A 23,107-nucleotide genomic window follows, 5' to 3' on the forward strand; every position below is an offset into this window, starting at 1 on the left:
AGAAGGAGAGGATATATATATGGTTTATGAGAAAAAACTGTCAAAGATATTCATTGAAAATCACTCCAATGACAATGAAACAGACCTACTGGTGATAGAGGCAAACCTTCATGAATTCAAAGTTAAAGTGGATGGAAACCATCTCAAACTGATGCCTTTTGCTGATCAAAGTTCTGATGTGACCTTAATGAACTGGTTCCGTTCAGATGCGGACAGGCACTTGCTTGTTATCACAAAGGATCTGGTCACCTTCAGCATCTCCGAGAACAAGGCAGCCTGTGAGCAGATTGACTCATTTAAGAGCAAATGCCTCATAAGTCAGAATCTAGATTACAGAAAGTCCACAGCTGCTCTACATGTGGATCTGCAGGAGGATGAGGCTTTCCAAAGTGTCACAGAGGTGCGAGGCTCAGCCTTCAATGACATCATCAAAGGGAACGTACAACACAACACAATTGTGCCAGGGCGAGGAACAGACTTTCTTCAGGGGCGAGGAGGGAGGACAGGTATGTTGTAACTCCAGGTCAAGGCTTGAAAACCATTGAGAACCACTCACCCGATCTGGCTACTGATGTACTTTTCCTGAGAGAAAAATATGATTTCATCAATTGTAAATGTAATGGACCAGACATGTATCTCTCCATAAATGGCTCACAGGAAGTCCTATTGAAGGGCTGGTTTCACTCAAGGAACTCTCAACACCTCCACATCCAATCAGCTGATGGAATAACATTTCAACTTGAGTCCAATGCCAGCAGTTGCGATGGCTCCTTAAAGCTGCCTCAGTCTGTGGATTTCCGAAATAGGGTGACTGGTGAAATCATGAAGATGAATAACAACGACTTTGCCTCAGTAGTGGAAATGTATGGCTCATCTGGTTTCGACAGCATGGAAGGAAATGACAAAAATAACATGCTGGATCCTTTTACTGGAGGTGGTAGCATGGTGGGAGGAGATGGGGAGGATACCTACGTAGTGAACACTGGATATGGAACCAACATCATGATTGAAAACTTTGCAGAGGATGAAAGAATGGATACTGTGTTGTTTGAGATGGATTTCCTTGGTGGTGGTCAACTCACAGTTCAGTCTGACAAGCATGATGTACTTGTGAGCACAGGTACACAGGGGCATAAAATTCAGGTCAGAGTGCTCAACTATAATTCAGGGCAACAACACCAACAACTTAGCTTCCAGAGCTCTGATGGAGTGCATTTTTGGGTTGGATCTCCAGTTGGAAACAAACGCGTAGCTTTCAAAAGCCTTGGATTGAAGCTTACAAAGTGACAATGAAAGGAAAACTGGGAGACTGCCAAATAGATCTGAGTTCTCAATCAAATTTATCATTGGTTCACACTGTGCAGGGCTGTCCCCATGACTCCAATTACATTACAGGTAATGAGCAGGAGAACGTACTCTTCGGTGGCATCAAGGATGATGTACTGGATGGAGGGGCCGGCCATGACACCTTGCTGGGCGGTCAGGGCAATGACATCCTGATTGGGAACATAGGAGATGACACTCTTTATGGAGAGGAAGGGAGTGACACCATGATGGGCGGCTCAGGCTCTGACACCTTCGTTCCCGGACCAGGGGCTGATCTAGTGGACGGGGCCCAGGGAGAGACACTGTACTGTACCAGGGGATCATAAGAGGGGTGAGGGCGTTTACGCCAACCTGCTGAGCGGAGAATGCCGTCAGGCAGATGCTGAGGGAGACGTGTTGAAGGATGTTGAGAATGTGATTGGCACTATCTACTCAGATATCTTGGTGTCTGGCTACGAACCTGCCCTACTAAAAGGCTCTGACGGTAACGATATTCTAGTGTCCCTTGTGGGAGGAGATTACTTGATTGGAGGAGAAGGAAGTGACATTAAGTCGCTCTGGATAAGAGCGTCTGCTAAATGACTTAAATGTAAATTTACATGATGGTTTCCCACCATGGCTCAGTGATCATAGACAACTGTGCTACAGATAATGCCACGGACATTGTGTACCTGCGCTCTCTGTCTAAGAAGTCTGTTGACTGTTCATATCTACTTGACGGAGTGTTTCTTACATTTTATGGACTCGGCGACACTACTGTTGACATAGAGCTGCGAAACTGGGTCAACTTCAGTCATGAGTGTGGCCATCTTATGCTGGTCCTCAATGAGGGTGAAATATCTGTAGATGAACTCATGCAGGAGTGTGAGTTGAGATATAACATGCAAAGAGTCGTGGCAACTGTTACATTAATCCTTCTACTTTGTGTTTTACCTGGTATTATTTTGGTGATAGCTTTGGTCCATAGAAAGAGGAAGAGGGGACAAAGAGGGAAAGACAGCAGTGATAGAGCTACTGAAATGGGGAAAGACACAATAGAAGTGCGAGAAGAGGACACACCTCTCCAGGGCTTAACTTCTCAACCTAAAGTAGAGGAAGAAGAGGAAGAGAAGGAAATTTAATGAGAACGATAGACATTCAGTAACTCAGGACAGGACCTCAGAGGATATAGAGGGGACAAGTGAGTGAACGACACCCTCATAATAAGTTTGGAGAACGAAAACAGGGAGAGCAAAAGATATAACCACATGGCATAAAGTACTAACCAACTCCCTCCACTTAATATCAAGCAAATGTAACCTAACCACTGGTTTTTATGTTAATCTCTTACTAAACACAGCTATGAATACCTAACTACACTATCAGAACTAATCACTGTTCATAAATAATCACTTCTTGTTATTATAGCCTTATATTATACAAAAATAGCTACTCTGTCTGGAAATATTAATAAAATGCAAAGCTCAATCGTTTTATGGACTTATTTCTACCCTACTATACATCTATGCTTGAATTGACCAGTTTCCTTTCAGCTTGGATGTGGCATGTGTTGAACTGAACAGCAGATGACAGTATTGGAAAGCCTAGCACTAGTGGTTTGTAAAAAGATATAATAATCTCACACAGAGCCTTTAGTTAATAGAACCTAATCATCCGAGGCATCCAGTTGTCGCCAAGGTAACTTTTCAAGTCAGTCCACCACACTACAGCATGTCATTAATTATTTAGGAAGCATATGGGCAGCTTGTTCTGTGGTTATGGAGTTAACTTTGTCAGCTGTTTCTTTTTGTGCTTATTTAGTAGCCTATTAGAGCAAAAGTATGCTAATGCTAAATAGGCACATAAGGCCTACAGTAGAGAATATTGCATAAAGGTAATGCTAGGGTAATAATAATAAAAAATTATAAAAAATAAACAAGTAGATGGCAATGACCATTCATGAAAACAATTTACATTGTCCTTATATAGTGGACACACACCACATTCACTCATTATGACTTCTGTATCAATGTATCAAGCTTAAAAATATGGTAACAAACATAGAATTAGAAAACTAGAATGAACTTCTCACAATGGGATAAATGTCAGCCATTTTGGTCAGGGAGTTGGTCAAACATGGTTTGCTATTGCTGTGATAAACCTGTGTAAAATAATGAATTTGAAGAATTTATCTGCACTCTGTGTTTTGTTAGCGAGATAGCCAGACAGTTTTAGAGGAATGATTTAATTTATTTTTATTTTTTATGAACTACCAATATGCCAACATTCCATTCAAACAATGCTGTCAATCCACAGCCATACAATGACTGAAATCAGTTGAGATAGGAGTTAGACAAGTTGTAAGTGAAGTACTGATATTGTATCATATATAATAGCACTCACAGCTTTTTAAGAGCACTCACAGCTTTTTAAGAGCACTCACAGCTTTTTAACAAAAATGTTGACATTTATGGTCTGTTTACATATAGTTGAAGTCTGAAGTTTACATACACCTGAGCAAAATTAATTTTAACTCCGCTTTTCACAATTCCTGACATTTAACCCTAGAACAAATTCCTTGTCTTAGGTCAGTTAGGATCACCGCTTTATTTTAAGAATGTGAAATGTCAGAATAATAGCAGAGAGAATAATTTATTTCAGCTTTATTTCTTTCATCACATTCCCAGTGGGTCAGAGGTTAAAATATACTCAATTAGTATTCGGTAGCTTTGCCTTTAAATTGTTTAACTTGGGTCAAACGTTTCGGTAGCCTTCCACAAGCTTCCCAAAATGTTGGGTGAATTTTGGCACATTCCTCCTGACAGAGCTGGTGTAACTGAGTCAGGTTTGTAGGCCTCCTTGCTCGCATACGTTTTTTTCAGTTCTGCCCACAAATGTTCTATAGGATTGAGGTCAGGGCTTTGTGATGGCCACTCCAATACATGGACTTTGTTGTCCTTAAGCCATTTTGCCACAACTTTGGAAGTATGCTTGGGGTCATTGTCCATTTGGAAGAACCATTTGCGACCAAGCTTTAACGTCCTGACTGATGTCTTGAGATGTTGCTTCAATATATCCACATAATTTTCTTTCCTCATGATGCCATCTATTTTGTGAAGTGCATCACTCCCTCCTGCAGCAAAGCAACCCCACAACATGATGCTGCCACCCCGTGCTTCACGGTTGGGATGGTGTTCTTCGGTTTGCAAGCTTCCCCCTTTACCTCCAAACATAATGATGGTCATTATGGCCATATAGTCCTATTTTTGTTTCTTCAGACCAGAGAACATTTCTCCAAAAAGTATGATCCTTGTCCCCATGTGCAGTTGCGAACCGTACTCTGGCTTTTATGGTGGTTTTGGAACAGTAGCTTCTTCCTTGCTGAGCAGCCTTTCAGGTTATGTCAATTTAGGACTCGTTTTACTGTGGATATAGATACCTGTTTCCTCCAGCATCTTCACAAGGTCCTTTGCTGTTGTTCTGGGATTGATTTGCACTTTCACACCAAAGTACGTTCATCTCTAGGAGACAGAACGCGTCTCCTTCCTGAGCGTTATAATGGCTGTGCGGTCCCATGGTGTTTATACTTGCGTACTATTGTTTGTACAGATGAACATGGCAATTTCAAGGGTTTGTAAATTGCTCCCAAGGATGAACCAGACTTGTGGAGGTCTACAATTTCTAAAGCCATTACATAATTTTCTGGAATTTTCCAAGCTGTTTAAAGGCACATTCAACTTAGTGTATGTCAACTTCTGACCCACTGGAATTGTGATACAGTGAATTATAAGTGAAATAATCTGTCTGTAAACAATTGTTGGAAAAGTTACTTGTGTCATGCACAAAGTAGATGTCTTAACCGACTTGCCAAAACTATAGTTTGTTAACCAGAAATTTGTGGAGTGGTTGAAAAATGAGTTTTGATGACTCCAACCTAAATGTATTTAAACTTCCCACTTCAACTGTATATTTTAAAAGCTATGTATACAGAAAATGTATATAAAACCCATTTAAACTGACAATATTTTAGGTTGACAATTATTCAATTACACCAGTGGTCACCAAACAGTTGATCACAATCGACTGAGCAATCTCCAAGGCATTCTTAGTCGATCACCAAATATTTCTGTAAAAAACCCAAAGATAAAGTCTTGCATTCCTATTTGTTTTATCCATTTCGCTGTTGGTAGTAGGTGCCCTTCATTCAGCAGCCCTAGCGCTGAAAGGAATAATGTTCCCATTTTGAACCATGTCATGTGTCTGAAGGAAGAACTCCACCTACCCGGCAGGCAAGGAGAACAAATCAATTGCACCTAAAGATCTAGCGCTGGCCAATCAGATAGCTTAGATCACAGTGTCTGAACAGTTTCCTCGAGCAATAAACTGTAAAAAGCCTTGAAAAAAAAAAAAAAAGTTGATACCGTAAGATTTCAAAACGTTTAAAACCACGACGAGAGACTCAACGGAAGCAGCAAAGAGCTGCTGTTTTTATGTGTAAGTTCATGTTTAAGTTGTTATTCAGCACTGTCAACACTTTCTTCAACACCTTTATAAGCCATAACATTTGCGTTCTCCCTACTTCCACACTCTAGAACCAGCACTGCAGCTGCAATGAATGAGTATAGCAAAGTATTAGTGGCTTGTCTTTTTTAATATCAAGGAATATTTCACTTTCTCAGAAACAGAAACAATGCAGTGCAACTTGAGTTGCGCCATCAACTGGAAGACGGTGAGTCGGGTGAGAGGCTGCCCTCCCCTCAGACTGACCATCAGATGCAGGCCATCAGTCCAGTGGAAAATATATAAATGCTAATTATTATGCTTTTACTTAGCTGTGCCTCACAAGTAATCCAACAAATTATCTATTTCCATTGTGATTATATAATTACCTACATCCTACTGCACTGGCTCTGACGCTCGTTGGATGTGGCAGTGCTTGCAGACTATTACGGACCATAAAGGAAACCCAGCCAAAAGCTGCCCAGTGACGCAAGCCTACCAGATGGGCTAAATGCCTTTTATGCTCGCTCGAGGCAAGCAACACTGAAGCATGCACGAGAGCACCAGTTGTTCCGGCCCGACTGTGTGATCACGCTCTCCTTAGCCAATGTGAGCAAGACCTTTAAACAGGTCAACATTCTTTAAACAGGCCGTGGGGCCAGACGGATTTCCAGGACATGTACTAAATGTATACGCTGACCAACTGGCAAGTGTCTTCACTGACATTTTTAACCTTTCCCTGACCGAGTGGGTAATACCACATGTTTCAAGCAGACCACCATAGTCACGGTGCCCAAGAAAGTGAAGTAACCAGCCTAAATTACTACTGCCCCGTAGCACTCACGTCTGTAGCCATGCAGTGCTTTGAAAGGCTGGTCATGGCTCACATCAACACCATCATCCCAGAAACCCTAGACTCACTCCACCCGCATACCGCCCCCAACCGATCCACAGATGACCCAATCTCAATCGCAAGCCACACTGCCCTTTCACACCTGGACAAAAGCAACACCTATATGAGAATGCTGTTGATTGACTACAGCTCAGCATTCAACACCAGAGTTCCCAAAAAGCTCATAACTAAGCTAAGGACCCTGGGACAACACCTCCATCTGCAACTGGATCCTGGACTTCCTGACGGGCCGCCCCAAGGTGGTATGGGTAGGCAACAACACATCTCCCACAATGATCCTCAACACCGGGGCCTCTCAGGGTGTGTGCTTATTCCCCTCCTGTACTCCCTGTTTACCCATGACTGCGTGGCCAAGCATGACTCCAACACCATCATTAAGTTTGCTGATGACACAACGGTGCCAGGTCTGATACCGACAGTGTGGTGCCAGGACAACAATCTCTCCCTCAACGTGAGCAAGACAAAGGAGATGATCGTGGACTACAAGAAAGGAAGACCGAGTAGGTTGAGAGCTTCAAGTTCCTTGCTGTCCACATCACCAACAAACTATAATGGTCCAAACACAGCAAGAAAGTCTTGAAGAGGGCACAATTGGCTTGAATGAATAGAGTCCTAAACACTTGGGTCCGCATGGCCTGTTAGACACACCCACTGTGTTGATTTTATCTGTGGTTCCTGAATGGCTGTGTTCCAATCCTCGTAATGGCTTCCTTTCCTTGTCTCCTCTCCTTCCTGACCACTAGTAAATGAAAGGATGGGATAGGTATTCACCATGTACCATAGTTTCACCTTTCAAGTCGAGATACTGACAAGGACATGAATTCATTTCAGACTGAGGGGACACAGCTATTGTGTTGTGGAAATGCATGTACAGTCAACATCCTGTAAAAGAAACATGTAAGTAAACATATATGTTTTTAGCTGTTTAGCTCAATATGAGAATGTCCATGTGTATTCCATTTAGAGGCATAAAGTGTTTCTGTGTATACAGTATGTGAAGACAAGGATTGGTTTTAGATCAATAAGTATCTTTGGTATCTGTCTTTGGTGTCAATGGTCAGCTCTGTTCTGCAGTGCTCATTGGAAAGGACAGTGTTTCAGAACAATTACTGGGATGCTTTCTTGCTAGGGTGGCAGGTAGCCTAGTGGTTAGAGCCTTGGGCCAGTAACCGAAAGGTTGCTAGATTGAATCCCCTAGCTGACAATGTAGAAATCTGTTGTTCCGCCCCGAATCCGAGAGAGCATACTTAAATTCACACAGGACACCGGATAAGACAGAAGAAATTCTCCAGATATAACAGACTGACCCTAGCCCCCGACACATAAACTATTGCAGCATAAGTACTGGAAGCTGAGACAGGAGGGGTCGAGAGACACTGTGGCCCAGTGGAGAGAGGGGAACTGGCCAGGCAGAGACAGCAAGGGCGGTTCATTGCTCCAGTGCCTTTCCGTTCACCTTCACACTCCTGGGCCAGATTACACTCAATCAAGACCTACTGAAGATATGAGTCTTCATTAAAGACTTAAAGGTTGAGACCGAGTCTGCGTCTCACATGGGTAGGCAGACCATTCCATAAAAATGGAGCTCTATAGGAGAAAGCCCTGTCTCCAGCTGTTTGCTTAGAAATTATAGTGACAATAAGGAGGCCTGCGTCTTGTGACCGTAGCGTACGTGTAGGTATGTACGGCAGGACCAACAAATTGTAAAGATAGGTAGGAGCAAGCCCAGGTAATGCTTTGTAGGTTAACAGTTAAACCTTGAAATCAGCTCTAGTCTTAACAGGAAGCCAGTGTAGAGAAGCTAGCACTGGAATAATATGATCAGATTTTTTTTGGTTCAACTAACTAACTGAAGTTTTTTCCAGTGAGATTGCTAAGGCGAACACCGCCATGTTTAGTTTTGCCCAACCTAGATCGAGGCACAGACATGGTTTCAATGGGGATAGCTGAGCTGACTACACTGACTGTACTAGTGGCAGGCTCCCCTAAGCTGGCAGGCTGGCTAACAGCTATGTTGCGCTTGGTGACCTCTGAACCTTTCATCCTAACATCGTTGGTGCCGACGTGGATAACAATATCCTTATACTCTCTGCACTCACCAGTTTTAGCTTTAGCCAGCACCATCTTCAGATTAGCCTTAACGTCGGTAGCCCTGCCCCTTGGTAAACAGTGCATGGTCGCTGGATGATTCGTTTTAAGTCTAATACTGCAGGTAATGGAGTCGCCAATGACTAGGTTTTTCAATTTGTCAGAGCTAATGGTTGGAGGCTTCGGCGTTCAGATCCCATAACGGGAGGAGTAGAGACCAGAGAATTCTCGGCCTTGGACTCCAACCCGTTGCTTAATGGGGAGAACCGGTTGAAAGTTTCTGTCGGCTATCCTCGCCATAAGGCGATCGTTCTCCTGTATATTATGAGTACAGCGACTGCAATTACAAGGCGTCATGTTAATGTTACTACTTAGCTTCGGCTGGTGGAGGTCCTGATGAACCACGTCCAGATAAAGCGTCCTGGTTGAAAAAGTTTAATGAAAAAAAAGTAGAGCGAGGGAAAAACTACAAATATAAATGGTAATTAAAAAGTAAAAAACGTAAAGTTGGCAGGTAGCAAAGTAAGGTTAGCAGCCACTTCAATGTTAGTGGTGGCTGTTTAACAGTCTGATGGCCTTGAGATAGAAGCTGTTTTTCCGTCTCTCGGTCCCTGCTTTGATGCACCTGTACTGACCTCGCCTTCTGGATGATAGCGGGGTGAACAGGCAGTGGCTCGGGTGGTTGTTGTCCTTAATGATCTTTGGCCTTCCTGTGACATCGGGTGGTGTAGGTGTCCTGGAGGGCAGGTAGTTTGCCCCGGTGATGCGTTGTGCAGACCTCACTACCCTCTGAGAGTCTTACGGTTGTGGGCGGAGCAGTTGCCGTACCAGGCGGTGATACAGTCCGTCAGGATGCTCTCGATTGTGCATCTGTAAAAGTTTGTGAGTGCTTTTGGTGACAAGCCAAATTTCTTCAACCTCCTGAGGTTGAAGAGGCGCTGCTGCGCCTTCTTCACGATGCTGTCTGTGTGGGTGGACCAATTCAGTTTGTCTGTGATGTGTATGCCGAGGAACTTAAAACTTTCTACCCTCTCCACTACTGTTCCGTCGATGTGGATAGGGGGTGCTCCCTCTGCTGTTTCCTGAAGTCCATGATCATTTCCTTTGTTTTGCAGACGTTAAGTGAGAGGTTGTTTTCCTGACACCACACTCCGAGTGCCCTCACCTCCTCCCTGTAGGCTGTCTCGTCATTGTTGGTAATCAAGCCTATCACTGTAGTGTCATCTGCAAACTTGATGATTGAGTTGGAGGCGTGCATGGCCACACAGTCGTGGGTGAACAGGGAGTACAGGAGAGGGCTCAGAACGCACCCTTGTGGGGCCCCAGTTTTGTTACGGACAACCTTAATTGTGTCCAATTGTTTCCAGTTAAAGTAAAATCAAGAAACGGGTCATCTTATGTATTATTGTATCGGAGTTTTTATTGTATTTGGGAAGTCATATCTGGGATACGGGAAGTCTGGGAAGTCTTGTCTCGGATACTACATGGAATAAACAAACGGGTTGCACTTTTTTACGGTACTATTCTCACCAGGTATTTTACATTGTGTATGGTTGTGGGCATGCAGACCCTCATGATGAATTCAGATTGGTTTGTGTCCCCAATTAATGGTGCTTGCAACGCCATTAATATATGCACTCGTTACTGTAAATCGCTTTGGATGAGAGCATCTGCTAAATGACTAAAATGTTGTTAGTTAATATTCCAGCTTTACCATACTACTTAATGACCACCAGGGGACATTGCACCCCAGTCATACACTACATTACCAAAAGTATGTGGATACCTGCTCGTCGAACATTAATATAGAGTTGGTCACCTCTTTGCTGAGGTGGCAGGTAACCTAGTGGTTAGCACGTTGGGCCAGTAACCAAAAGGTTGCTGGATCAAACCCAGAGCTGCCAAGTTAGCCTAGTGGTTAGGTGTTGGGCCAGTAACTGGTAAAGGTTGCTGGCTTGAATCCCTGAGCTGGCCAGGTAAAAATCTGTTGTTCTAAACTATTTATTTCCCTAACTTACCTCATTTGCACTCACTGTATATAGACTTTTGTTTTCTTTTGTTCTACTGTATTATTGACTGTATGTTTTGTTTATTCCATGTGTAACCGAACCATGAAAAAGCCCCAGACCGTTATTACTCCTCCACCAAACTCTACAGTTGGCACTATGCATTGGGGCAGGTAACTCTCTCCTTGCATCCGCCAAACCCAGATTCGTCTGTCGGACTGCCTAATGGTGTAGCTCCAGAGAACGTGTTTCCACTGCTCCAGAGTCCAATGGCGGTGAGCTTTATACAACTCCAGCCGACGCTGGCATTGTGCATGGTGATTTTAGGCTTGTGTGCGGCTGGAAGCCCATTTAATGACCTCCCGACGAACACTTATTGTGCTGACGTTGCTTCCAGAGGCAGTTTGAAACTCGGTAGTGAGTGTTGCAACCGAGGACAGATGATTTTTACACGCTACGTGCTTTAGCACTCGACGGTCCCGTTCGGTGAGCTTGTGTGGCCTACCACCTACCACTTAGCGGCTGAGCTGTTATTGCGCCTAGACTTTTCCACTTCACAATAACAGCATTTACAGTTGACCGGGAAGCTCTAGCAGTGCAGAAATTTGACAAAATAACTTGTTGGAAAGGTGGCATCCTATGAGGGTGCCACGTTGAAAGTCACTGAGCTCTTCAGTAAGGCCATTCTACTGACAATGTTTGTCTATGGAGATTGCATGGCTGCGTGTCTATGGAGATTGCATGGCTGTGTGCTTGATTTTATACACCTGTCAGCAAAGGGTGTGGCTGAAATAGCCAAATCCACTAATTTGTGGGGGTGTTCACATACCTTTGTGTATATAGTGTATGTCTATGGGTCTTTCAAATTATAAGTTTAATATACTGTACCTGACAAGCCTATGTCACTGGGTATTTAATTGAGGTCAAGTGAGCCGACACTCACCAAACACAGTCAAGCCATCTTTCCTTCTGAATTTGGGTGCGTTAATACACAACACTTTAGGGTATCACATGTTTTCTGGTAGGGAAACAGTGGTTATGGTGTGTAGATGGTGTGTAGATATGAAAGAGTCTGTAGTAGGTTCCCACTTTCACTTCTGTTTCAGGTTCCCACTTTCACTTTGTTTTGACTGTATCCCCAATATCCAGTAAGTTCATGGTTTGAGGGAGGCTTATTCAGAGAAACTACTTTCAGACAAACTTAATGTATCTTTGAATCCAGGCCAGGATCAAGGTAAGTGGCAATATTTTCATATTTTACTTATTTTATTAAAGTAGTAACATTAACATCTATACAAGGTGATGGGGATTTCTGTGATGGTTTTGCAGCATATTTCATCTATTGGGCTGTTCCATATGAATTCAATCTCTTTCTGACCACATCCCCTTTGATTTGAACGAAACCTTCCATAAATGTTTGACCATAGTAGAAGTGGTCAGAAAGATACTATGAGACATGTTCATCCCTGAAAAAGATATACAGTTGAGCTTGATATCATTTGAAAGCTTTCAAACAGGTTTGTCAAACTGTTTTTTTCATTCTAGATTTTTCTTAATGTTATTTTTTTTAAACCTTTAATGTCAATGATCTAAAAACGTGTAAACTCAAACATTTTCAGATATGTTGTAGTTTAGACCCTATTTTACATGATCTGAGGTTTTAGTGTTGTGCCAGTCATTGGTTGAGACACAGCATGCTATTGAATACAGGTTGGGTGTCATTTCAATAATAGCAATAGAATGGACCTATCCCTTCAAACCACTGCAATTTAGCTGGTAAACCATAGACATTTAAATTTAATTTACATTTCAACTTCCAATTACCACCAGAAAGATGGCTGCTGGTCCACCAACTATTGAATATCAACTTCAATGGGAATGTCTATGCTATTACAAAAACAGAAAAAACAAAAACAAAACAATAACAAAAAACAAAACAGCTTGCATTGTTTTCCTACAGATGTACACAACCTACTCCATATTTCCAAAGTGAAAGAAACATTCTAGAAGAATATCCAAATGAATAAAAATGAAGTCTTGATGGTGTATGTCTTCACACCCCAGAGATAATACTTGGTGGAAAGACCTTAGGCAGCCATTACAGCTGCAAATGATTTAGAATATGATTCTACCAACTTTGCAAAAACTCTTAGGGCAACATCTATACATTGTTTATATCAAAATTGCTCAAACTCAGTAAATTTTGTTTGAGTCATTCATAGACAGCATTATTCAAACTGTCAGAACTGAGACTGTAGACCCTCAGGAACACTCACCATCTCTCAGTAGGAGTGGGTAAAATCACCAGGGAATGCCATATTACAATCTATGTGTTGTGATAATGACGTTGTTTGCTTTATGAAGTGCTCGACCTCCAGATGAGTGTGAGGGGGAGTTTAATATAAGGAATTTGAAATTATTTATACTTTTACTTTTGATACAAAGTATATTTTAGCAATGACATTTACTTTTGACACTAAAGTATATTTAAAACCAAATACTTTGACTTTTACTCAAGTAGTATTTTACTGGGTGACTTTTATTTTTACTTGAGTAATTTTCTATTAAGTTGTCTTTACTTTCACTCAAGTATGACAATTGGGTACTTTTTCCACAACTGTGCATAAATGGTAGATGTATATCACCTAGTCAAACCTGAAAAATAGCTCAACTTTGAACACCACTATAACCTGAATGTTTTGGCATTCAGGTCCAACAAGTATATTTCTGGCCACTTTCGACTATGGGCAAACATGTATGGAAGGTTTCATTCAAAACAAAGGGGTGAAGTAAGAAAGGGATTTAAGCAATATGGTACGACCATATTCCTAAATAACAATTTAGTGACCATATGAGATAAAATTATAATAATAGTGACTGGTTTACTTGACTGATCGTTTACTGAAAATGTAACTGTATATGGTATTTTCTTATACAGTCCATAGGCCGTTGTTGATTGGCATAGGCAGTTTTCCATTTTCTTTCATAGCATTTTTTGAGTAAAAGCTGAACAAATATAACATTGATATTATGGATAGTATTACTCAATTGTTTTCTTTTCATATTCAAAAATAAGGGTTCCCTTTCATTTTCGTAACTGGTCGCCAAACAACCTATGGGAACTTCTGATGACTGTAAACATCTTTGATATTAAGCATCTCAATCAGGTCACAAGAAGGGGAAGGAGTTCCCATAGGTCGTTCGGCAACTCGTCACTCTACTCAGAGAAACAAGGTTACATCCGTAACCCAAACGTTTTGTTGAACTTTATCATTTGACTGCAACCATAGCTGAAGACAAAGACAGAAAGGTGGTGTATGTGATAGGACTGGACTTGTGTTTCAGATGTAATTCACACTTCAGAGCCAATGTGTTATTTCCTGTTTTGGGGGATTTCACATAAACCAAAAGTGAAACCAACGTTCTAAGGGATGTCTATGGGCTCCAGTGAAAATTATTTCTTTCAGATTAACAAATTGTGATCACACTTCCTTCACTCTGCCTTCACTTTTTGGCTGTCCCCATAGGAAAACACTTTTAAGAGCCCTTTTGGTTCCTGGTAGAACCTAAAAGGGTTCTCCTAAGGGGACAGTGGAAGAACCCTTTTTGAACCCTTTTTACTGAGTGTATTCAACCTTCACTATCAAATGTTTTGGCAGGAGTTGTAATGGCGGGACAAGGATTTCAAGGTGCACTGGGGTCATGCTCCTTGTGTGTCTCCTTGGACTAACAAAAGAGTTTGGTAAGAAGTGCTGTTTTCACAATACAATGCAAGTTTAAAAGTGGGTTTAATTTAGCGTAGTTGTTTTGTATTCCACATTTTAAAAACGGTGTAAAATATTAACAATAATTAACTTATTTCCGTAGAACTTGAGGACAAAGACTGGGACGAGTTGAGGTCTGATGTGGCTGCGCTGCACAGATTGAAAGGATTACCTGATCAAATGACACGTAGGACCACAGGAGCAGACACCAGGTGGGTTTAATTCAGCCTTGATATCTCTGTCAAACCTCTCTTAGCCATTGTTGATTGAGATGTTCAATATTGTTTATCTCTGTTTAGAGAGATAACAATGCACGGGACCAGGACAAAGAGATTCAGCAATTACAGGTAACATATCCACTCAGAGAAGTGACAAAATGTATTATTGCCCAGTACAGACGATTGAAAGAGGAATCACATAACAGCAAATGATTTAGGTATTACCGATCTATTGTATTTCCTCAGGGCATATGTGGAGAAAAAGCCCATGGCTTTATTTGATGGTCTTAGGGGATGTGACAATTTTACAACATGCGTCATTCAAATGGATCAGGTAAGAAAGTGTCTGTTAAGCTGCATGTATGAACAGTTATTTATGAGCTATAATTGTAATTCTAGTTCAGACATGTACAGTTACAGTAGCATATCTTTGTTCACATTTATTCCAGTCATTTAATTTAAATGTGCAAACTGGGATTGGTAGGTTATATCCATTTTTGGACTTTCAAATGAATAATATATAGGCTAGTCAATATAGTATTACCCCACCGCAAATCATAGCAGCACCAATATAGCAGCACCCCACCGGTAAATCATTAGATCTGATTAATGCAATTCCATCTTTGATTACTGTAACCATAGAAAAAATATGTAATAATATATGCAGCAATGAACGGGGTTCACAGGGTGAAAGAAAGGACTCAAGATCAGAATTCTATCATGCAGGAACTATCTTCCTTTCGGTGCAATCATGAGTGTAAATACAAAATCTGTATATGTTACCGTGGAATCAGCGTCAGGTCTTGAGTCGGCAGTTTACAACGCAAAATCTAAGATTTTTTATAACTAACCCAAGATAGACCAGAGCCTGTCGTTTCATAGTGGGCAGAACAAACAAGGATGTGGGCAGAGCCAAGCACAAGCTAGTGAGATCCTATTGGCTTGTTCTAGAATTTATTTGCATATTTCCATTAGGGAACACCTACTCTGTGAAGTGCATGTGTGCAATAGCTCAATTCGCCCTTACCCAAAGTCTACAAAATGCGCCCTTACCCAAAGTCTACAAAATTCCATTTGCTACAGATTCTAATTTTGGTAACAGAAAACTGTATGGAGATCAAATGTTTAGTCGTTGAGAAAATTTTTATAATGTTGGCCAAAATCCATCTCGCTCCATCTTCTTCCACTGCCGGCCACTGGGCTTCCTCTCATCACCATATTTGGTAGTGAGTGGAAACACCAATAGGATGCTTCACATTACATCTGGTGAAATATCTGGCTCATTGTTCTATCTGTGACAATATTCTAGAAATGGCTAGTTATAGGAAAATTTGATTTAATCCATTTTAGAACAAGGCTGTAATGTAACAAAAAGTGGAAATAGCCAAGGGGTCTGAATACTTTACGAATGCACTGTATATACTGAACAAAAATAAAAATGCAACATGCAATAATATAATTTACAATAATAATATAATAATATAATAATGAGGATTTTACTGAGTTTAAATCAAATTAATTTTTATTTGTCACATGTTCCGAATACAACTTACTGTGAAATGCAAGCCCTTAACCCTTACAAACCCTGGTTTGTACTCACTACCCTCCGTAGTGTCTTGCGGTCTGATGCCGGGCAGCTGCCATACCAGGCTGTGATGCAACCAGTCAGGATGCTCTTGATGGTGCAGCAGTAGAACTTTTGAGGATCTGAGGACCCATGCCAATTCTTTTCAGTCTCTTGAGGGGGAATAGACGTTGTCTTCCTCTTCACGACTTTCTTGGTGTGTTTGGACCATCATAGTTTGTTGGTGTGTCACGACTTCCTCCGAAGTTGGTCCCTCTCCTTGTTCGGGCGACGTCCCGGAGGTCGACGTCACCGGTCTTCTAGCCATTGCCGATCCACCTTTCATTTTCCATTTGTTTTGTCTTGTCTTCCATCACACCTGGTTTCAATCCCATCAAAGGCACACAACTGTCTATATAAGGTCCCACAGTTGACAGTGCATGTCAGAGCAAAACCAAGCCATGAGGTCAAAGAAATTGTTCGTAGAGCTCCGAGACAGGATTGTGTAAAGGCAGATCTGGGGAAGGGTACCAAAAATGTCTGCAGCATTGAAGGTTCCCAAGAACACAGTGGCCTCCATCATTCTTAAATGGAAGATTTTTGGAAGATTTTTTTTTACAGCATGTGCAAATGAGGTAGGATGAGAGAGAAAAAGGCAATAAATAGGCCACGGTGGCAAAGTAATTACAATATAGCAATTAAACACTGGAATGGTAGGGTGTGCAGAAAATGAATGTGCAAGTAGAGATACTGGGGTGCAAAGGAGCAAGATAAATAAATACATACAGTATGGGGATGAGGTAGATTGGATGGGCTATTTACAGATGAGCTATGTACAGGTGCAGTGATCTGTGAGCTGCTCTGACAGCTGGTGCTTAAAGCTAGTGATGGAGGTAAGAGTCTCCAGCTTCAGAGATTTTTGCAGTTCGTTCCAGTCATTGGCAGCAGAGAACTGAAGGAGAGGCGGCCGAAGGAAGAATTGACTTTGGGAGTGACCAGTGAGATATACCTGCTGGAGCGCGTGCTACGGGTGGGTGCTGCTGCTATGGTGGCCAGTGAGCTGAGATAAGGCGGGGCTTTACCTAGCAGAGACTTGTAGATGACCTGGAGCCAGAGGGTTTGGCGGCGAGTATGAAGCGAGGGTCAACCAACGAGAGCATACAGGTCGCAGTGGTGGGTAGCATGAGAAACCAGATTCTCTGGTCTGATGAAACCAAGACTGAACTCTTTGGCCTAAATGCCAAGCATCACGTCTGAGGAAACCTGGCACCAGCATCATACTGTGGGGATGTTTTTCAGCGACAGGGACTGGGAGACTAGTCAGGATCGAGGCAAAGATGAACGGTGCAAAGTACAGAGAGATATCCTTGATGAAAACCTTCTCCAGAGCGCTCAGGACCTCAGACTGGGGCGAAGGTTCACCTTCCAAAAGGACAATGACCCTAAGCATACAGCTAAGACAACGCAGGAGTGGCTTCGGGGTCAAGTCCCACCCACCCGTAGCACGCGCTCCAGCGTGCTTTTACACCTGCATTGTTTGCTGTTTGGGGTTTTAGGCTGGGTTTCTGTACAGCACTTTGAGATATCAGCTGATGTACGAAGGGCTATATAAATACATTTGATTTGATTTGATTTGAGCGGCCCAGCCAGAGCCCGAACTTGAACCCGATCAAACATCTCTGGAGAGACCTGAAAATACTTGTGCAGCAACGCTCCCCATCTAACCTCACAGAGCTTGAGAGGATCTGCAGAGAAGAACTTCCCAAAAGAAAGGTGTGCCAAGCTTGTAGTGCCATACCAAAGAAGACTCGATGCTGTAATCGCTGCCAAAGATGCTTCAACAAAGTACTGAGTAAAGGGTCTAAAAATGTGATATTTCTATTTTTTATTTGTAATATATTAGCTAAAATTTCTAAAAACCTGTTTTGCCTTTGTCATTATGGGGTATTGTGTGTAGATTGTTGAAAAAAAACAATAATTTAATCCATTTTAGAATAAGGCTGTAACGTAACAAAATGTTGAAAAGGTCAAGGGGTCTGAATCCTTTCCGGTGGCACTGTAGATAGGAGACAGCATATTAGATGTGCAAGGATAGATGTTGTTGATGGTGTAGATAGGAGACAGCATATTAGATGTGCAAGGATAGATGTTGTTGATGGTGTAGATAGGAGACAGCATATTAGATGTGCAAGGATAGATGTTGTTGATGGTGTAGATAGCATGAATCTGTAACATCAATTATGTATTAGCAGTGAGCTAATGCGACCATTACATTTAGAGCATGCTAGCTAACTCATTTGTTCAGCAATAACATTCAGAAGTACATCACAGAAACCCGCAAATCTAACAGGCAAATACCAACTGAGATGCAAAAATACCATCTGAGACATTTGCAGACCTCAGCATACTCCATCTGCAGCTGGATGCTTCTGAAAATACAAGACAATTACACAATTGTGGACCAACTTATTTGTAGTCTTTCTTGAACTTCATTGCTGGGCTTGTAAGGGCTTGTAAGTAAGCATTTCACGGTAAGGTCAACACCTGATTTGATTTGACTTAACACACTTAACCCAAAAATGTATCCACGTTTTCATCATCATTGTAAAGCCCTAAATTAGTTTGTAACTTTGGCAAAGTTATTTCTGAAGTTTATTATTTATTTCACGTGATTACTGATTAATTTATGTCTGTCCCTCATTTTAAGGCCAACCTGATACATGAACAGAGCTCTCCTTTTGATATGGTGAAAATATTCCTATTTAAAAAACTTAATTCAAAAGAAACATTGAACATCTAATCGTCAAATCATAGAGTAAAAGTGGGAGATGGTTCTACTCTTTTGGCACCTACCTTCAGGGCCCCCCACCCTAAAAGGTACATGGCCATTTAGGTCAGATTGTTCTTCAAGATGTTCAAATGTTCACAGATGACCAGAAGGGTCTAATAATAACCACAGTGGTTATAGAGGGTGTAACAGTTCAACACCTCAGGAGTGTATGTCAGTTGGTTTGTAAACTATATTTAGTCTGCAAATGTTTACTGAAAACATGATTACATTTGCACAATGATTACTTGAAGTCTCTTAAATACATTGTTACAGTTGTTGATTAGCTAGCTAACACATTCTTGACATATTAGTATAGACATGAAATCAGTCAAACCACCACAAAACAAGACATAGTATCAAGAACAAGATACAACTAGCTGAAACGAGCCACCTATGACGTCAAAACTATGAAATAACACACGTGGAATCATGTAGTAACCAAAAAAAGTGTTAAACAAATAAAAATACATTTGAGTTCAACTGTCGTAGCCCAACAGAACCCAAAATATAATCTTGTTCAGCCTGGCTGTACTCCGTTGTTTGTAAACAATGCAATTGTAAACCATAGTGTCCGAAATTAAGCAAAACTGATAATCCTGATTGAATCATGAACAATGATGAATGAGAACGTTACAGAGGGTTGAAGATACCCCCATGACATGCTAACCTCTCACCATGCTAACCTCCTTGTTATAGGTAATGGTGAGAGGTTAGCATGTCATGGGGTATGATCTTCAACCTCTGTAACTTTCTCATTCATCATTGTTCATGATTCATTCAGGATGATCCGTAATCATGGTAGCATCCACATGAATGTAGAAGTGTTCAGAAACATATTCACTTCTTATTTACAATAAAAGTGACTCCAAAATGACACAATACATTACTTACATGAATTTCTATTGGGCACAAAATAATCTGAAACAACCAAAACGAATATCAAATGCATCCAACAAGATACACAAGCTTGATGTAGTCATTGCGTACTTTAAAAAAAAATATATTTTATTTTTATTTCACCTTTATTTAACCAGGTAGGCTAGTTGAGAACAAGTTCTCATTTGCAACTGCGACCTGGCCAAGATAAAGCATAGCAGTGTGAACAGACAACACAGAGTTACACATGGAGTAAACAATTAGCAAGTCAATAACACAGTAGAAAAAAATGGGCAGTCTATATACAATGTGTGCAAAAGGCATGAGGAGGTAGGCGAATAATACAATTTTGCAGATTAACACTGGAGTGATAAATGATCAGATGGTCATGTACAGGTAGATATATTGGTGTGCAAAAGAGCAGGAATATGGGACCAAATACTAAACTTTTTACTACTTTATTCATAAAATCTTTCGGGTTGGCAATCATTTTGATGCCTACCTTTTGAAAAAACAAGTAGTACTTTTGTGCGTACAATATAGCTCAGTATTTGAGTACAGTCTTTATTTCTCATCTTTATACATTTTATATTTTAGTAGACACTCTTATCCACAGCGACCTACAGGAGCAATTAGGGTTAAGTGCCATGCTCAAGGCACAGATTTTTCACCTACTTGGCTCAGGGATTCAAACCAGCAACCTTTTGGTTACTGGCCCAACACTCTTAACCGCTAGGCTACCTATCAATGGTGTCAATCATTTCGGACCCCACTGTAGTTTCAAAAATGGTTAAAACACACATTTTTATCTCATGGAGGGTCAGCCTTCGCATCCATGGATGGTCAGTCCTTGCTCTGTCTATGCATTTTAGAGTGGTTAAATCTTTCGAATCCCAGATTCAATCTGTTTTTTATATTGTTTTTTTCCCTCAGGATTTTGAAAGGTTTCTGGAAGAAATTGATAGACAAAAGATCCAAGATTTGCTGCTGTCTGCTTCTGAAATGTCTTACACCTACAGCAACAAACTTCTCCTTATAATGGACAAGGAAGAGTGGACTCGTCAGCGAGTAGAAGAGGAGTACAGCATAGATCCTCATTATTCAGTAATGGTCAGTGATGCTTGTATGTACAATGATTCATGTCTCCCAATCGTTAACAGTGGCACAGTTGTGAAGATATTTGGTACTGCCTCAGAGGATGGACATACTCTGTCCGGTTACTCTGGTTCCTCACTAGCAAATCTAATGTTGACACCATCATTGAGAGCAGCATCCGTTTTCTCCCTTGACATCAATACTACTTCTTCATTTCATAATGACTTCATGAGGGTTTTTAAGTATCATGACAATAATGCTGTCTTGGAAACTACCAGCCCAGGAGATCTTCTCATCTTTCAAATCATGGATCACACTGACACTGCAGCTGAGTACCATGCTCCAAAGAGACCTATTGATCACACCACACAGTATGATAAACAGCACATCCTAATACTGGAAGATAACCCCATTGTTCGGGAAGCTGCTAAATTTCTATATGAGAAACATCCCTCTGTGACCTCTGTGTACATCCTGGAAAACCAACAGCCTAAAGTGATCAAAGGCGACCCGGTGCCACTGTCAGAAGAGAGCAGACTGGTCCTTGTAGGCCATGGGAGCAGAGACAGCGAAGGAGAGATGAGGGTTGGAGGGTACAAAGCCGAAGACGTGGCTGACATCATTGGACGTACTGCCAGGACTAGTGACCATATTAAAACCACAAGTGTGGTGGCCTGTGAAGTTGGGTCTGATGAAGCCTTCAAGAACACCCTGTTAAAAGAGCTCCACACCAGGTCTATTGAGACAGAACTACACCTAAGGAGTTCTTTGCTCCAAGTCAGCCACTCTGGGGAGAAGATAACTGTAGAAATAACCCCACTGGATTGGAAACAAAACATAAGGATGACAGCAAGAAAGTGGTGGCAATGTTAGACAGAGATGGAAATGTCATCACTAGGGAACAGTTCAGCAACATGGGGGAAGGGATTTTTTCAAATGAGAGAAACTTTCTAGGGGAAACTTCTGTTCAAGAACGTTTTAAAAAATACAGAGACACATGGCCAGACAATCCAAAGAGATTTGTTGAATCTTATGCACGTAGAAAATATACTGATGAACTTGAAGCTTTAACCTGGGCAATTTTTGAACCAATGAAAAGTGATAAAAATTCAAAAAAGTTACAGACAAATTTGGACAATGAAGAGTTTCGGATATGCAATATTGAGAGGCAAATGATAAACGGAAGAAATACAATAAAGGAGAAAAAATGGATTGAAGATAACAATGTCATTAAAGGTATTCTTGATAACTGCTATGAAATGAAGTCAGGGGAGGATATCCTAAGTGTGATCCATCACAATGCAAAGCTTGGAGAAGATAAGACCACCTACCTGATGTTACATGACTGGATTTATGAGATAAACCCCCAATCTTTATATGTGTTTCCAGTGGGGGAAAAGCTTGACAACAATGAAAAGGGAGATCAAAACAGAATAGATGAGATAAAACGTTGTGTTGAGGAACAGATTGGCAAAGAACATTATCCAGCCATCCGTGAAAATATAGGAGATGGCAAAGAAAGTTATCCTAATTTTGTGACAGAAACTCTTCAAGGGGAATACATTAATAAAGGCTCACAAGGTATGATGAAGGAGGCATGGTACAGAACATATTTCTTGGCATCAATAATATCAGAGTCTTCCAGAAATTTCCGTACATTTCCTCTTGTTCTGATGGCCTTAGATATGGCCCACAGCACAGACAATAATGTGAAAGAGAAAGGTTTGAGTTTCCTCATGGAGAATCATCCAATGGCAGCAGGTGGTTCTTGGGTGGATCCAAGTAGGCGAGGATTTTTCGGTTCGTCCTCAGAAATAGATTCTAGCAAATTAAAAAACAGATTCAAAAATAAACGTAAGATCCCAGAGGAATTACAAAAGGATCTTATGGACCTTACAGAAAAAGAGAATAATGTGTTTGAAGAATGGTGGAAATGGAAAAAAATGGA

At 41.2% G+C, this 23,107-nt stretch overlaps 1 protein-coding gene across 1 annotated transcript in view; it reads left to right on the top strand.

Annotated features, from left to right (window-relative positions):
- The window catches only part of LOC118363414 (uncharacterized), a 36,065-nt gene extending 14,033 nt beyond the window's left edge, over positions 1 to 22,032 (top strand). Inside the window, exon 5 of the mRNA XM_035744248.2 lies at positions 20,998 to 22,032. Coding sequence (XP_035600141.2) covers positions 20,998 to 22,032 — 1,035 coding nt within the window. The remainder of the gene's footprint in view (positions 1 to 20,997) is intronic.
- Positions 22,033 to 23,107: the final 1,075 nt, after the last annotated feature.

The sequence above is a fragment of the Oncorhynchus keta genome, chromosome 30 (genome assembly GCF_023373465.1).
Source record: "Oncorhynchus keta strain PuntledgeMale-10-30-2019 chromosome 30, Oket_V2, whole genome shotgun sequence".
Lineage (NCBI taxonomy): Eukaryota > Metazoa > Chordata > Actinopteri > Salmoniformes > Salmonidae > Oncorhynchus > Oncorhynchus keta.